General features: G+C 44.7%; 1 protein-coding gene across 1 annotated transcript in view; it reads right to left on the reverse strand.

Moving 5' to 3' along the window:
• LOC146869310 (E3 ubiquitin-protein ligase TRIM39-like) overlaps positions 1-18,747 on the reverse strand; it is a 254,307-nt gene that overhangs the window by 130,083 nt on the left and 105,477 nt on the right. Inside the window, exon 7 of the mRNA XM_085647166.1 lies at positions 13,917-14,006. Coding sequence (XP_085503292.1) covers positions 13,917-14,006 — 90 coding nt within the window. The remainder of the gene's footprint in view (positions 1-13,916; positions 14,007-18,747) is intronic.

The following is an 18,747-nucleotide window of genomic DNA, read 5'->3' on the forward strand; positions in this document are numbered from 1 at the left end:
ACAGCTGCATAAGAAATGTATTAACAGAAAAGCAACAGCTACACTAACTATTAAGCTAACCCTGATATCAACAATCAGACAAAATCCTAGTTTTATCACAATGTGCTGTATACCATTGTCTTACATTTGAATTAACGAATCAAGGAGCCACCGTAGATGAAACAGCTAAAAGGCACATTTCCATCGCACAATTACTAACAGGATGATTTTATGTTTGTGCAAACTATTTAGATTGAAAAGTAACATAGGTTACATGGTTGCACTAGTTATATTTTAATTTGTTTTATATATAAACTTATATAATGTTTTCTAATAATGCAAAGTAAATGGCTTGATTTGTTCTTTATACATTACAATACTTTACTCAAAAAACTCAATATAAGTTTGCAAAAGAAATACTGCCTAGGACAGACCAGTTGGCTTTGCTAGTGCTTGCTTATTGAAATCCAGGATCATTCTACTGTCTTAGGTTATTAGTTATATATTAGTGAGGCATGTCTGATCACTGCTTGTCCAGCAGAAGCACGCGTTGCCTTCGTTTAAAGATTTAGGTATTTCCTGCCAGCTGGATTATAGCAACTCTCTGTACCTTGAATTTCATAAATATTTACTTTCTAGTCTACAGATTATTCAGAACCCCCAACTCTTGAGTCTGTGTTGCCAAACTGTGATATTCACTTACATGACCAAGCTGTATAGCCTTTCTGTACGTAACCATATTATTTCCAAACCAACCAGCCCTGTGTAGTCTATGCCCCCTAGAATTTTCACAACAATATAAGTGGTAAATCCTTCTTGGTTGTGGACAATCCCTGAAATCTCCTACTATTCTCACTACACTCAAAGTAACTATTGAGTTTTCCAAAAATACTTGAAACCATATTTCTTTAATTTCTCTGTTTAGGCTTTATTTCTTGGGTTCTGTTTAACCTTGGTTACCAGAGGCTTACTTATTGTCTCTACTCGGGCATCTTATTTCCATTCTCGGTTCCAAGATCCTATTGGGTAACTGTGAGTTTCCACATTCACAATGAAACAATTACATACTCTATCTAGTCTCCTAGAACTGCATAGCATCCACAAAGAACTCCTTTTAAAAAAAACACAGGACCAGTCCGACCCTTTAGCTAATTGTTTATTACTTCTACTTCCTCATCCTTGTTAGTAATCTGAGCAAAGACTCACTGGGCAGTGAAGCACACATTGACTGTCTCAGACTGACCCCCACAGTGGCTGAACTCATATCTCAATGCCCTATAAAACTGTAATTGAGAAGTTACTCATTGCCATTTCTGCTTACTCCATTTCAGTATCTACCACTCACTATTGCGGAAAACCAGCAGTCTCATTAGGATGAATTCAACACCAAAATCTAGGATCAAGTTCAAAGTTCCATTTTTGGCCAGTGCCCCATCATGCAACCCAGTCTCACCCCAAACATAGCAAGAGAAATACTTAAAGTTTGGCCATAACCTCAGAGAGCTCCCGTCTCTCAATGGAAAAAGGAAAAAAAGAGTAGTCTGGGATTCCAGCTTTTTTCATGACACTTATGCTGGAGGTGAATGCACATCAATCTCAGAAAAGTTGAAGCAATTTACTACCTCGCTGGTGGGGCTAACCCCATTAGAAAAAACTGGTTGGACAGGACTGAGAGAAAAAAATATTACTTGTAAGCTATTGGGACAATAATATTTTTAAATTCAAGGATATTGCACCTTGGGTTCTCAATTTCAAAATGTTGATTGCGTCATGCCTTCATCAGTTGCTAAGCAATCAGATTGATCAGGACAAGGGAATTTAGTTATTCCCGACAAATAATACAGTTCTTGTATAGGCTATACTAATCCAGCCACAAGCTTTTCATTTAATCTGTATAACCTGGCTGACAAAGGAAAGATGTTCAAGCAAATGTATCCTACCTCTTGGAATCCAAGCTTGTCTTTAAGCTTTAAATGAGCCATCATCTGGACTTTCTGGCCAGCTCGGTATTCTGAACACTGAGTCATGCCCAGAAATGATGTGCTTCGTTTATTTATTTATTTATTTTAAATATAAATCATTAGCGAGACAATGACACAAAGGTGGGTGTGGTAAATGTCGCACAAACATAATTTCCCACACCCCTAACCTGCCAACCCAGTCGTTTCTCCTTGCCTAGGGGAGCTATCCACTTCCCTGGAAACGAGCCACAAATCCCCAGTGAGAGACGAGTGAGGACGACACTTTCGCCAGCAGACTAGCTTCTCAGGCAAGGGCTTCATGCACTGGTCTAACAAGTAATAACTTCTCTGGGTAGAATTTCAACCCATCATTTTTCCCTCTTGTTGGAACTCTGCAACTTATGCAAAACTGTACTGATCCATCTCCTCATGAGAACAGTTCAGCCGAACCACCAGGCAAAGCATCTTACAGAAGGAAACACGTGCAACCCTACACTTGTTCCGGCCTCATCAATGAGGAACAGCTTGGATGGAGCCCTTGCCCACTTATGATACATACAATATACAAATGATAATGAAAGGAATACTTTCAAATCGTCTAACCGCAGACAATCACTTGGAGCAGCATTCCAACTCATCATTTTTCACACTGCAGCACTCTAGACAGAGGCCTGCCTCATGCAAATCAGTACCGACCCTGCTCCTCAATGGAACTGCCCATTGTAAATGGTGAGCCGGGGCCTTTGTTTAAAGAATATCTCTGCAATTGACTCCTTGTTCATCATCAGCTTTTATGAAAGCTATTGCTGTTAGTCCTTCCATCTCTGCTCAACAAAGCACTCATTCTATCAACAATGACCAGAAAGACACTTCAATGCACCTCGATGGTGGTGCATTCATGTAAGACACCAGTAGCAAATTAACAGACCACAAAAGGGAAACCATGCTATGGATTGTGCATGCGATGTCCACTTACTTCTCAACTGCAGAATATAACTAATTTGGAAAAATGTAGGCCAGAGAAGGAATGGTGCTTTATCCTTTTTAAGTAGCTCATTTAATGGCATGATGCAAAATTGCAATCTGTCATTATCCTGAATATGGTGTTGGTCTGATCTTTATTGATTTTTAAGACCGAAAGGTATGTTTGCAGCATATGTGCTGTAGATCACATGCTTTGCACACTCCTGCGTCTACTTTTGGGCACGTACATTTCAAATTATTTTTCTTTGGACTTGGAATTTTAGTTTCAAGATGACTCAGGATCCTTCCCCCTAAATTCCCAATGCTCTAGGACATAGACTTCACCCCCAAAAAAATTCTGTCATTGGGTTTGGCGTAATTTTCAGAGCTCCGGGACTGATCTGTAAAGATTCAAGATCTGAAATGCATATTTAAATTTGAAATGAAGGTATTTGGCACTTACATGTGAAGCGCACAATAACTATGAATTACAATATGATACATAAATGTCACTTTTCTTGTCATATTTCAAATCAACACAACAATTCTGTAATGTTTAATTTAGCATGCATGTTCAAAGTGTTTACAATGTGCAAACTTCCAAAAATGAAAGGTTTATATATACGACTACTATCTTTGATGCTGACTAATCCTGGGCGTAGTTCACGTAGTAGCGCTACGCATAGCTACGCGAAGTGCACTTCGCACTACGCGAGATCCGCGTAGCACTACGCGAACTATGTAGTGTGCTGTTTGCGATTATTGCACAGTGCCGGATGCTTGTCCGCACTGTGCAATCATTGAAAACGGCATCTTGCACAGTGCGAGCTGTCATATTCTGATGCTCGAGTAGCTTTTTACTCGAGCAGCAGCTTTCTCAATGCGGACTGGTAGTTTCTCATCGCGAGCGGTCGTGAGCATACGCGACCACTCGCAATGAGAAACCTGACCTCCCCGCGTTGAGAATCTCGCCGGGAGGTTTATTTTCCACGCTCGCGATCGGCAACTTGATGTTGCTGATCGCGAACAAGGAAAAAGTCTCGCCTGGATGTCATTTTGCTCGCTCGCGGTCGCCAAGTTGACCTTGAGGACGGCGAGCGAGCAAAAAATGCCAACTACGCTACGCGATTTTGCACTGTGCTACGTGCAATTCGCGTAGCGTGAAGTAGCACAAACTACGCAAACTTCGTGAGCGTAGCGTAGTTGTCCGCCCACGGTTAGTGCTGACCACCCACTTAAAGACAAAATAAGGGATTTACACACAATTTAATAACTCACAATAGTATATAACTTAGCTTTGTGCTCCGCATTTCTAGACAACACATCTGAGATGTCATCAATGATGTCATATAGATGTCATGTTTGAGGTCCTAAGCAGTGCATGGAGGGGCACAAGTTATAGTTAGCACTGATAACTACATTTGTTGAATTTCTGTCTTTTAAGTTTAAAATATTACTTTCTGACTGAAAGTTTCACCTAACTATAAAGTTACTTTAACCTCTGTTTTTTTAGTGAATTTTTTTAGGTTTTTTAATGCAAAAGAATATTGTTATTATTTCTAACTATAACTATAATAATTTCTAGGTTTTTATTAAGATAAAGTAATATTTTATTATCTTTTATAACACCAACCCATGTGGCCTGTGTCTAACTCCCCGCGACCAGCCAACCCCACACTCCACACAGCCTTGTGGCATGCGCAGCACGCATTTAGTCTTGCAGGTCCTGGATTTACTCAGGCAAGGCCCTGCTTGCAACCCCCGCAAGCAGCGAACACCCCTCAGTACACAGCTCTCTTGCATGCTCAGCATGCGGTTGGTCCCTGCAGCCACCCCACAAAAAATATGAAAAATAAACATGAAAAATATTTGCTGCTGCCCCTGCCTCTTATTGGGACATCATAATATATTATGTTAAAATGCCCCAGGGCATTATGGGGCACACCAAAGATTAATAAATGAGTGGCTCCTGCTGCTCTTTTTTTATTCTTTTTTATTTATAATAGTGGTAAGGGGAGCATGTGTCCTTCTTCCCAAACTATTACTCTCCCCGTGTACCCCATCCCTTGGGGCAAATTATTTTTTCTTGAGGGGGGGCATGCAGCCTCCTCCACTAGCTTCAAAAGGCCCCGGGCCCCCATCCCCTATGGCCAACATTTGTTTAAAGGAGAGGTGTACTCTCTGGACACAGAGATTGAGTCAAGCCCCACGGGATGGGATCTCGGAGGCCGTAATCGGCTTGAGTAGGGGGGTCCACGCCTCCTCCTCTTTCCTAAGTATTCCGGGCAACCAAAGGATGGAGTTTGCGGGGTTGTATCCGGCTCGGGAGTGGAGTGCAAACCCCCTCCCCTTTCATAACTATCCTGGGCCCCAAGGCATGAGGCCCGCGACCTGTAATCAGCTCGTGTAGGGGGGTCCTCAAGAAATTCACCAGGCCCCAGGGGCAAATTGCCTTAGGAAGGGGGGCCCCATGCACATGATCTCGACCATCAAGATATACCAATATTTTGAAACCTTAATTTTCAAAATCTATTGAATGGATTTACACCAGATCTAATAAATCATGCTTTCTGGACCAAGATCTAGCTTCCTGCTAAACATGGTGTAATTCCGTTCAGTCGTTTTTGCACTATTTCATTCCCAAATAATCAATGTAAAATGCAGGAAGATGTTGCATTTTGGGTGACCAGCCTCCTTTTTCTTGGACCCTGAAACTTTTCTGGACAGTGCTGATCAAAAAACAGCACTTTTTTGGACGGTTTCGTGAAGATTTGTTAAATGGCGTAAAAATTATTAGCAAACTAAAAAAGGCATTTTACATATATATTAAAAAAAATTGTTTGTGTGTGTGTATATATATATATATATATATTGAATATGCTACTTACCAGTATGCATCTGTTCTTGGCATGTAGGGCTGCTGACATTCATATCTGTGCATAGATCGCCGCCTAGTGTTGGGTCCGGATGTTTGCACGTTGTTGTCCTGGAAGAGTCTTCGAAGTATCCTGGGATAGGTGACTCCTCCCCTGGACTACAGTGCGCATGGGCATCCTCTCCATCCTCAGATTGTTTTTCGCCATTGTGGCAGTGATGGAGTAGATACAGAAAGTGATGACCATGCTTACAGTAATTCTGAGAGCTGCAGCTGTTACAGGCGCCGGGGAGGAGGGAGGGCGATATGAATGTCAGCAGCCCTACATGCCAAGAACAGATGCATACTGGTAAGTAGCATATTCAGTTCGAGGCATGTGGGCTGCTGAATTCATATCTGTGCATAGAATACATAGCAGTACCTCCTATTAGCGGCGGCTACCAGTGCCAGCTGCAGCGGTCTGAAAAAGAGTTTTGAGAACAGCCTGTCCTACAGCTGCCTGCTGTTTTGATTGCACATCTACACAATAGTGTTTGGTAAATGTGTGTGTAGTGGACCAGGTGGCTGCTCTACATATATCATGCAAAGGGATGTTTCCTAGGAAAGCCATGGAGGCCCCTAACTTACGTGTTGAGTGGGCTCGTGGGGGAATCGTTAATGTGCGTTTAGCCTTTTGATAGCAAATTTGAATACATTTAACGATCCATCTGGCTATACCCGCTTTGGAGATAGCGTTACCTTTGTGGTGTGGGGCAAAGGCAACGAAAAGTTGTTTTGTCTTCCTAAAGATCTTAGTCCTGTCGATATAGTACATGAGGGCTCTCTTCACATCTAGTGTATGGAGTGCTCTTTCTGCGACAGTTTGTGGGTTTTGAAAGAAAACAGGCAGTTCAATAGTTTGATTCATGTGGAACTGCGATATCACCTTGGGCATGAATTTGGGGTTGGTACGTAGTACGACCCTGTTGGCGTGAACCTGTATAAACGGCTCTTGAACGGTTAGTGCCTGGAGTTCACTAACTCTTCTTAAAGAAGTGATCGCTACTAGGAAAGCTACTTTCCAGGTAAGGAATTGAATCTCGCATGAGTGTAGAGGTTCAAAGGGTGGACCCATCAGGCGTGTGAGGACCAAGTTGAGGTTCCACATTGGAGCCGGTGGGTGGCTTGGAGGAATTACTCGTTTGAGTCCTTCCAAAAATGCTTTGATGGCAGGCACTTTGAATAAAGAGAGGTGCTGCCTGTTCTGGAGATAGGCTGATATTGCGGTCAAATGGACACGTATAGAGGTGTACGCCAGATTGCATCGGTATAGGTGTAAGAGGTAACAAATTATGTTTTGGATGGATGCGTCTAGCGGGTTAATGTCATTATTATTGCAATAAATGACGAACCTTTTCCATTTGGCTGCATAGCAAGCTCTGGTAGTGGGTCTTCTAGCTTCCTTAATGATGTCCATACAGTCAGGTGGCAGGTTTAGGTAGCCAAACTCTAGGACTTCAGGAGCCAGATTGCCAGGTTCAGCTGTTGCGGATCTGGGTGCTGAATCTCTCCATGGTTCTGCGTCAAATCCGCAGGTTTGATCCGCAGCCTTTGATGCGGCACCACGGAAAGTTCGAGAAAAGTGGTGTACCATGGCTGGCGTGCCCACGTTGGAGCAACCAGGACGAGTGTCAGGGAGTGTTGTCTGAGTTTGCGAGCCACCAGCGGTATCAACGGCGCTGGGGGAAAAGCGTACGCAAATCTGCCGGACCAGTTCATCCATATCGCATTGCCCTGCGATTGTGGATGTGGGAACCTGGCGGCAAAGCTTTGGCATTTTGCGTTTTCGCTTGTGGCGAATAGGTCTATCTCTGGATGACCCCATTGCTGGAAGTACGGTTGGAGTACTGATGGGTGTAACTCCCACTCGTGCATCTGGTGGCTGTGTCTGCTGAGCAGATCCGCCATCTGGTTGTCCTTGCCGGGGAGGTGTTCCGCCATGAGGAACATGTTCCTTTGAATGGCCCACTTCCACATGCTCTGAGCCAGATGAGACAACTGTGGAGAGTGTGTTCCTCCCTGCTTCTGTATGTAGTACATGGCGGTCATGTTGTCCGTCCGGATCAACACGACTTTGTTGCACAAGTGTACTTTGAATGCTTTCATAGCCAGGAAGATTGCCATCAGTTCCAGAAGGTTGATGTGCATCTTCTTTTGTTGTGTTGTCCATAGTCCCTGCACTGTGTAGTTGAGTACATGAGCTCCCCATCCCTGGAGAGACGCGTCCGCTGTCAGTATTATTTGTGGAACAGGCTCTTGGAACGGTCGGCCCTTGCAAAGGTTTTGTGGATTCCACCAATGCAGAGAGATGTATGCCCGACCGCTCACCAACACTAGGTCTTTCAACTGTCCTTGAGCCTGATTCCACTGACGTGCTAAGCACTCCTGAAGCGGGCGCATATGTAGTCTCGCGTGTGGGACTATGAAAATGCAGGAGGCCATCATGCCTATCAACTGCATGAACACTCGCGCGGGAAGGGAGTGTCGTGGTTTGAACTTGGAAATCAGCATTTGCATGCTGTTGATTCTCACTAAATTTGGCTGAGCTGTGGCCGCCAGAGTGTCTATAGTCGCACCTAGGTACTGTTGTACGTGTGCGGGTTGGAGATGGGATTTTGGGTAATTTAGTGAGAACCCCAGACTGTGAAGGAGGTGAATGGTGCGGGACATGTGGCTGGCACATTGCTGGGCTGACTTTGCTTGAACAAGCCAGTCGTCCAGGTAAGGGTAGACGTGTATGTGCTGTCTCCGTAGATGGGCAGCCACAGTAGCTAGGCACTTTGTGAAAACTCTGGGTGCTGTTGTCACGCCGAAGGGAAGGACTTTGAATTGGTAGTGCTGCCCCTGAACAGTGAACCGGAGGTATTTTTTGTGTGAGGGGTGAATGGGTATGTGGAAATACGCATCTTTGAGGTCCAGTGTGGCCAGGAAGTCTCCCTGCTTGAGCAGCGGGAGGACTTGCTGTAAAGTGAGCATGTGAAAATGCTCGGAGAGAATGTAGCGGTTCAGGGGTCTCAGGTCTAGTATAGGTCTGAGTGACCCATCCTTTTTCGGTATTAAAAAGTACAGGGAGTACACCCCCGTACCTTGCTCGTGGACGGGTACGACCTCTATTGCGCCTTTTAGTAGCATACTTAGCACTTCCTGCTGTAAGAGCGTTAAGTGCTCTGAGGACATAGGACGGTGTTTTGGAGGTATTGTGGGTGGAGTGGAGGTTAATTCTAGGCAGTAACCGTGTTTGACAATATCTTTGACCCACCTGTCCGTGGTGATGGAGTTCCACGTGGACAGGAACCTTTGTAGCCTTCCCCCGACAGGTGTTATGTGGTCGGGAGGAAGGGAGAGGGCGTCACTGTTTGTTCTTGGGGGAGGACCTGGTGTTGCCGTATCCGCGTCCTCTGCCCTTTGTGCTTGAGCCACGATAACCACCCCGGGTGTTTTTATCGTAGGAACTTTGTGTGTTTCCCTTGTTGTAGGTTTGCTGTGACCCCTGTCCTCTACCTGCTCCTCTATTTCCGGGGCGACGAAAGGAGCCGCTCCGAAAGGACTGCGTTTGGAGAGCCCCCATGGACTTTGCAGTGTCTGTGTCCTTTTTTATTTTCTCTAGGGTGGTGTCAACCTCTGGCCCGAATAAGTAGTCGGGGTTGACTGGCTGGTTGAGGATGTTATTTTGTACCTCAGGTTTGAATCCGGAGATTCGTAACCAGGCGTGTCGTCGCAACATGACGCTAGTGTTTATGGCTCTGGCAGCTGTATCCGCGGCATCCAGTGCACACTTAATGGATGCGTTTGTGAGGACTTGTCCCTCCCTGATGAGAATCTCTGCACCCTCTTTGAATTGGTCAGGGAGGTGTTGGAGTAATTGTTCTAATGTGTCGTAGTGTGCTCGATCGTAGCGAGCGAGGAGCGCCTGAGTATTGGCAATGCGCCATATGTTAGCTGCCTGGGCCGCAGCCCGTTTGCCAGAGGTCTCTAGCACCTTGGACTCTTTGTCCGGGGGAGGAGCATCACCTGTTGTTTGCGAGTGTGCCCGTTTGCGAGCATTCGCAACTACTATGGAATCCAGAGGTAACTGGCCTCTAATGTAGGTAGGGTCCCCAGGCGCCGACCTGTATTACTTGTCGATCCTGGGGTTTATTACTCTTGCCCTGGTGGGTTCCTTGAAGATGTCCTTTGCTGGTTTGAGGACACCCTTCAACATGGGTAGAGTTTTTATATTCCTTTCTGAGGATGCGAAAGTATCCATGAGAAAGTCGTCCTCGACGGTGTCAGAGTGGAGTTGCACACCATGATTGGCCGCAGCACGTTCAATGAGGGCGTTGAATGCGGCAGTGTCCTCTGTGGGAGACATTTTTGCTCCATAGAGTTGCGGATCCTGTGTATCCATAGGTGCACCCGAGTCTACAGGGTCATCCCAAGCTTGGTCAGGGTCCTGTTGGCCTTCAGGGTCCATCTCTCCGGGGTAGGGGACGTGGTCACCTATGTAGTCCTCCAAAACGTCTGTTTCGGAGTGTGTGGGTGAGAAGGACTGTGGATCTTGGTAAGAGGAATGGAGAGGTTCGTAAAGAACTGGTTCCGAAGCCACTGGCAGCTTTTTCTTAAGCGGGATCCGGTAGGAGTCCAAAGCTGGCTCGGAAGTTATTCTCCTCTTGTGGAGCATCATCCTGCCGGTGTCGGCGTCGATGATGTGTGATGGTGACGTCTCTGCGGGAGAGCGTTCGGCAGGCGTGATCGTGATGTGGGTGACCCGTGTTCTGATTTGGAACAGTTTCGGGGCCGTGGATGGCGGCAGGCCAAAAGTGATGTTGGCTGGTGCAGAAGAGGCTGTTGGAGCTTTTATCGGCTCGGAGCCTGACGTGTCCTGGAGGACTGCTTTGTGTTTGACGCGTTGCGCAGCAACTGGCCGCACCTGGAGCGCCATCGATTCTTTTGCGCCGACCGGTTCTGTAGAGGCGGGCGTGGACTTCTTCGGCGCCAGTGGGTCATCGAGTCGAGGAGCGGTAGTGGCCGTCGACGTCGTCGATGAGTGTGCCTTTGGTGGTGCTGTCGAAGCGGTGTGAGACGCAGCAGGCAGTTTGACCTTTGGGGTCGGAGCCGATTGTTTCGGTGCCGGGAGCCGAGTAGGTTTGGTGGCACCGAAGGTCTTTTTCCGTGTGTCGGCGCCGACGTCGGCTGCTGCAAGCTCGGCACCGAAGTCTCGTTTGGTGCGGTCGGTGCCGACGGGTTTTGCTGGCGTCGAAGGTGTGGTGGGCCTCGAGCCGACCAGCGTCACTTTTGGTTTCGGTTTCTGGTGAACCAGTACAGCTTTCGGTTTCGGTTTCGAAGAAGGGAAACCAGCCGTTTTAGGTAGTAATGGCTGCCGCTGAATGTCCGAGGCCGGGCCAGAGGGCGGGGCCGAAGAACTGCGGGATAGGTCTTGGGTAAGGCCCGAAGGCGATCCCTCGACCGGGGCCATAGACTGGCGCACTGGGATATCCTCAGTCTGTACGGGTAGGCCTTGCTCGTCACCGGAGCTACTCTCTTGGGCCCCTAAGGCCTCATCGTAGTCTCCTACCTCGGTGTCGGCTTCATCTCTGTGAAAGAGTCGTTCTTCGACGTCCTCCGATCCGGAGTCGTGTTCGGAAGCGGGGCTTGAGGGTAGGTTCTCCACGTCTTCGACATCTTCGTCCTCGGCGCTGAAGATGTTGGTCGGGGCCGGTGCCGCTTGCTGCGCTTCGAGTCTCGCTGCTCGTCGATTCCGGAGAGTCTTCTTGGATCGGAATCGGGCACAGGCCATACATGTAGACTCGTCGTGATCCGGTGAAAGGCATTTGTTGCACACCGGGTGGACGTCGACATGGGGATATTTCGCATTGCATACAGGACACCTCTTGAATGGCGTCCTCGATTCCATCGTCGATGTCGGGTCGATGGTCGGGTAAGATGCGAAAAAGTTGGTTCTGGAAGTTAGTAAACTAACAAAGATACTATCGATACCGATCGGGAACAGTACCGACGCCAACTAAAGGCCTTTTGGCCTGGAAAAAGTTTTTCCTAACTTGAGTCAAGATAAGCACATCCGAACCCAATGGCGGAAAAAAACAATCTGAGGATGGAGAGGATGCCCATGCGCACTGTAGTCCAGGGGAGGAGTCACCTATCCCAGGATACTTCGAAGACTCTTCCAGGACAACAACGTGCAAACATCCGGACCCAACACTAGGCGGCGATCTATGCACAGATATGAATTCAGCAGCCCACATGCCTCGAACATATATATACACACACACAAGCACCTCCATCGACAGGAACCCCAAATCCTGCAGGGTGGCTTCAGTTGAGAAACGGGACAGAGCTTCGGTTACATATTCCATACACAAAGAAGCGCCAAAGCCAATTCTGGAAACAGACCAAGTGTTAAATTCATAGTACAAAAGGCACCACACTTTTCTTCCTGACACGTTTCGGCTTCTCAATTAAGCCTTGATCACAGTTGAGCAGGTGAAAATGTACGATAATCATTTGCTTTTAAATCCCAACACACGTGATAAAGTAGCATGTCATAATACAATACCCAGAATGCACCTGGACTGGAGTCATATACTTTCTCTTTTGACTGTAGAACCTTAAAATCATGCTATAATAGTGTTACTGCCACAGTTACATTCAAAGTATAAAGTTCACGTGCAAAATCATTCCAAATGAAAATTAGTCAAGTGCATTTAAAATGAATTCTAAAATCCTTCCTCTTCTTTGTATTGCCATATTAAATTCAATGTCTTTTGAATCTCAGAGTGTCCAGAATCATAGAGACGAGGTGAATGCCTCTCTCCTCTCCCTTCCTCTACTCTGTGCTCTGACATCTCAGGTAAATCCTTATAACAGGCCGGAGTGTAATAGGGTCATGCTCCCCAACCAAATACAAAGACAAGCACCTCTATTGACACTTTAGTGCAGCTTCAGCTGTTTGACGTAGGCGTTAATACAGATTTACTATTTGCCTCTCTTTACCTATACCCATCCCCAAACCCCAAAATTACCCTTACCTCTCTTTACCTCTACCTATCCATGAAGCTTAAAATCACCTGTATCTCTCTTTATATCTATTCACCCTCAAACCAAAAAATCTCACTTAAGTGACTTTACGTTTCCCCACCCTAAACTTCTCTTTACCTCCATTTACCTCTATCCACCCCCACACCCTAAAATTACCCTTACCTGTCATTACCTCTACCCACTCCTAAACCTTAAAATCACCCTTACTTCCCTATACTTCTACCCATTGCATAAACCTATAATATCCCTTAACACTCTTTACCTCTATCCACACCTAAACCTTAAAATCACCCTAACCTCCCCATACTTCTACCCACTGCATAAACCTATAATTACCCTTACCTGTCATTACCTCTATCCACACCTAAACCTTAAAATCACCCTTACCTCCCCATACTTCTACCCACTGCATAAACCTATAATTACCCTTAACACTCTTTACCTCTATCCACACCTAAGCCTTAAAATCACCCTTACCTCCCTATACTTCTACCCACTGCATAAACCTATAATTACCCTTAACACTCTTTACCTCTATCCACACCTAAACCTTAAAATCACCCTTGCCTCCCTATACTTCTACCCACTGCATAAACCTATAATTACCCTTAACACTCTTTACCTCTATCCACACCTAAACCTTAAAATCACCCTTACCTCCCCATACTTCTACCCACTGCATAAACCTATAATTACCCTTAACACTCTTTACCTCTATCCACACCTAAACCTTAAAATCACCCTTACCTCCCTATACTTCTACCCACTGAATAAACCTATAATTACCCTTAACACTCTTTACCTCTATCCACACCTGAAACCATTTTTTTATAATAACATGAATATTTTGCTTGATAAAGTACTTTGTGGTGAACCTATAAATACTTACCTGTGTAGTACTTACCTGCGCAGTAAAGACTGCTGGTAAAAGACCAATGGTAAAGGCTGCTGCCATAGGCCCTACAAGAGACATCCCCCATCCCCCATACAGAAAGTGCTCCAATTCCTTCCCCTCGGCAACACATCTGCCTCGCTGATCATAGCTTTGTACTTTGAATACTTACATATATATCCACAAATCGCTGCTAGAAGAATAGCCAGGGCACCCAGAAGAATATGACCATAATCTGTCCACAGGTGACACGCCGGGGAGACTAGAAAGAAAGTTAAGCATTATTCACGACAATCATTTGAGGACAATTGCATTAATATTAATTGACCAGAGTGCATATCAAGATGGTAGATAAAATGCCTCCCCTACGGGGTAAGAAACACAGATGAAGCTGTTGGGGGGGCTCAACCAATGTAGCAGATTTTTAAGGGTGGGGTCACTGAAGACCCTGTCATGACTACACATATAAACTGTGGTGGCAATATCTTGACATCACATGCATTATATTTTCTGCAACAGTGGTGTGAAAGATGCTGCAGTGTGTAATAGATGATATATGTGAAAAGTGACATGCAAAGGAAGCCTAAATCTGACAATCAGCACAAAAAATGATAGTTTGTGTTATGTTGCATTGTTGCATTATGGTATTTTATATTATTATATTAAATTGAGCATGAACACTCACCACTGATGTGACTGCTAATTTATTTAATATTAGCACACTGGAAGAGGGACGTGCTGTACTGCTGTACGCAATCGGAGACATTTAGTGAGCTGCTGCCTCCGAGGAGCAGGCCAAAGAACTTTTGGGGACTGTACGCGGATTATCTCAAGAACGGGGGAGCAGGTACAGGTCTTGGCGCGGGGGAGGAGGAGATGCCCCAGTCGGCTCAGGAGGCAGGCTAAAGTTGAGGCGCGACAGGTGGCGGAGTTTTGGCTAGGGGAGTGCGGAGGTGTATGTACACATGGCGCTGCGGACTGCGGGCTGGAAGCCGCGCTGGATTCCACGCCGTGATTGGCCTTTGTGCACACCAGATCAGTGCATTAGTGAAACAGATCTACACAAGGAGTATGCTTGCACGGGTATTGAGTACGGGGGGGGCACTAAGCTCAGCTGACAGGTTATTTTAACGGTTACGGGAGGGGTGGAGGGAGGGGTGTGATAACGGGTATGGTGAGTGATAAATAAGAGGATGTTGGGCTCTCCATAGGGAACAGATTATGAGAATTGATATGGTTGGGGGCATTCTAGTAAAGAGATGTCGAATTATTGCACATATACGACAGCGATACCCGGCCTGCGGAATGTGGGAAACGATAGACATGTACTGTTTGTTCGCTACAAAGGTGCCGGCCCTATGGGTTGTAGGCGAGTGGATGTATACGCATTTGGTTTGCTAGTTTCTTATCATTCCAGTTAAAAAATAAATTAATAATAAAAAAAAAATGTATTTAATATTAAAGGGGTGGGATCCCGCTTGTGAATCCAACCGAACAGGCTACAAATACAGGGATAGAGGCATGAGAGAGATAGCTGACCCTCATCCCTGGCACTGTAGATGTCTGCTTTTATTCCAGTTTCAATCCCATGCAGACTTTTCTGGCTGCAAAACTGCTTAATACATCTGTCCTACTGTCGGTCAATAGAGACTGAAACTACTAGTCATGGAGAGGCGTCGCGGCGAAGCTGATACAAGTATACTATACTAAGAGACCTAAACCACAATCTCTCGGGCACGGATAACCAGTGCACAGCAAGGAGAGCTGGGACAATGAGGCCCATGGCTTCAGATTTTATAGGGCGCATCCAGCCACAAAATGTGTAGATGGGAACAAATCGGTAGGCCTGTGCGTAGTTCGTGGAGTTTTGCTACACGGAACTCCGCGAAGTTACAAAAAAACTCCGCCAAGTTCCGCGAGTGGCGGAGTGCAATGCGAACTGCGGTTTGTGCTGGTATTCCTGCTGCTCGGGTAGAAATTCTACCCGAGCGGCAGCTCACGCTCCCAAACTTACCATTCGCGATCGCGATCTTACTGTTCGCGATCGCGAATGGTGAAAAAACTCATTGCGAAGCGGAGTTTTCTGCACTCCGCGAGCTCCGTGGAGTGCGGAGTACAGAAAACTCCGCAAACGGAGCAAAGTTCACCGCCCAGGACTACAAATTGGTACTATAGAACCCAAAATATAAGAATTTAAACTCTGTAGTTTTTCTATCAGGAACAAAGGTGGCCTTAAATAGACAATGTTTACACCCCGCATTCTGAATAAAAGCAGCTTGTTTTTTTGTGATGGCTTCCTAGGTATGGAGAAATCCTTTGCACCGGCTGTCATGAGCAAATCAACTATTTATCACATCAGTTAGTATAAGCAACATCAGTGACTTCTCACCAAGCATGAAGGAAGGTGAATAACAATAGCAAAAGAGTATATTGGAGTGTTATGAGTGGATGTAGTGTCATGTGTGTGTGTATATATATATATATATATATATATATATATATATATATATATATATATATATTCATTCAGTGAAAAAACCATAGGTTTCACACATGTTATAGTTAGCTGGACATTTCACTCGTAAAAAACCAATGAAATTCCCCCGTTATAGTTAGTTCAGCTAACTATAACTCGCGCGCCCGCAATGCACTACTGATGACGTCACATATTACATCACTCATGACATGGTCACTGACATCACTCATGACATCACTGATGACATCTCAAATGACATCACTGATGACATCATCCAGTGAATGTGTGTTTTTCTGAAAATTAAATATGTTTTATATATGTATATCTCAAGGTCAATGGAAGAATAAATGGGTATATAAGTGTCTAAATGGATGCTTTGTTTTTGAAAAATTTATTGTGTAACTGACTAATTAAGTGTATCATGGTGAATACATGGCTTACTGAGTAATGTTTAAATATGAAAATATCTGTATCAGTCTCTCACTTTGTGTATAAGTGGCTGCATGGGTTGGTGATTAGCTTCATGGGTGTCTATATAGGTTATTAGTTGTTTTTTTGAGTATCAGTCTGAGTGTCTGCATGGTTCGGTGGGGGCTATTACGTAGTGCATAGGTGCATGAATTAGTGACTCACTCTTTGTATGTGTTGAAGACAACATGTGTGCAGGACTGTATGGGTGGATGAGTGTGTGTATGGGTGTGTTAGTGAGTGAATGACTGTCTCAATAGTGTCTTTATGAGTAACTACATATCTATTAAACTAGTATATGTGACTATTGGTGTATATAAGTGAGTATATGTGAGAGTGAGAGATTGAAAGAGTTCCTGTATGAATAAGTATGTGTTTCTATAAGTGACTGTTTATAAGACTAAGTATGTGTAAGTTTCCGTAGAAGTAAGTGTGGTGTTGTGTGTATAACTGTATATGCAAATAAATGTATGTTTGTTTCTTTATTAGCATGAGTGACTATGTGTGAGTTACTCTATGGATGAGTGGCATTGTGTAACAGGATGTATAGGTGTATGAGTACATATGATGAGTGAGTACATGTATGAGTGACTGTATAGGACTGTTGGTGAATGAGTGGATGTGTATATGGATCTTAGAATTACTGAAGAGGTTGTTGTAACTGGTATTGGTATGTCCATTGTTTTGAAAATTTTAGTCTCTATTTTTGAATGTGTGTATCAAAGGTTATATTAGGGGAAGAGGAGGTCTGCCACTCTATCACAAGGATGATGTCATCAGTGATGTCATCAGTGATGTCATTTGAGATGTCATCAGTGATGTCATGAGTGATGTCAGTGACCATGTCATGAGTGATGTAATATGTGACGTCATCAGTAGTGCATTGCGGGCGCGCGAGTTATAGTTAGCTGAACTAACTATAACGGGGGAATTTCATTGGTTTTTTACGAGTGAAATGTCCAGCTAACTATAACATGTGTGAAACCTATGGTTTTTTCACTGAATTTGCAAGGTTTTTTAAATGCTAATTCCTAACTATAACGTGTGTGAAACCTTTGGTTTTTTCATTGAATTTCTAAGGTTTTTTAAATGCTAATTCCTAACTATAACGTGTGTGAAACCCATGGTTTTTTCAGTGAATTTGCAAGGTTTTTTAAATGCTAATTCTTATATTTACCTTTTTTTTTTTTTCAATTTTTTTAACATATTTTTATTTTAATTTTCTATCCTTTTTTAAAGACTATGGTTAAATTTTAAAAATTCTACAATATATTTTTTATTTTTACCATTTTTTTAAACTAAACAGGTAAGATTTATTAGTATAACATAGTGGTTTTTTTTCCCCTTTTTTTTTTTTCTATTTTTTTAACGTGCGCGTACGGTAAGCGCACGTCTTGCTTTTATAACGTTAGATTTCTACGCTGTTTGCGTTCAGTTACGCAATTTGCGTAGACGTACGTCACACGTGCGCAGCGCGTAACGCGTACGCTGCACGCGCATGTTACGCGGAAGTGAAGGGGCGTGCCTGTTTTGCGCATGCGCGCGTGCGCACTTTTGCCGTAAGCGCTCCGTAAGCGCACCGTAAGCGTAACGTACGCGCACGGTAGGTCATGTGATCAAGAAACAAAACTTTTGATTGGTTTAAAGTACTTTCAGTTCTAGAACTCTCCTACACCACACCCATTCCCCTCATTTCTGCTTGTGATCCCTTAGGAGAAGGAGCTGAGTTGTCTTTGTGATACAATGGCAGAACAGCAGACCTCTTCTGAGAGTGAGGCTAGCAGCACTACCTTGAGGCAGAGAAGGAGGAAACAAAAGAGCTCTTTCATATGGGAGTATTTTTCTTTTCCAGAGGGCAAGCAAAAGGTAAATGCACCCTTAGTGACTTGTAAGCTTTGTGGCCGTGTACTTTCAAGAGGGAAATCCCAACAAGAAGTATTCCTTCGGGAATCACACCATGTTGAGACACCTTCATGATGTACACGGTAGGACATATGCTCGACATACTGAAGGTAACCCTTCAGTAAGTCAACCAAGCACATCCACAGCAGCTCAGCCT

The sequence above is a fragment of the Triturus cristatus genome, chromosome 1_1 (assembly GCF_964204655.1).
Source record: "Triturus cristatus chromosome 1_1, aTriCri1.1, whole genome shotgun sequence".
Lineage (NCBI taxonomy): Eukaryota > Metazoa > Chordata > Amphibia > Caudata > Salamandridae > Triturus > Triturus cristatus.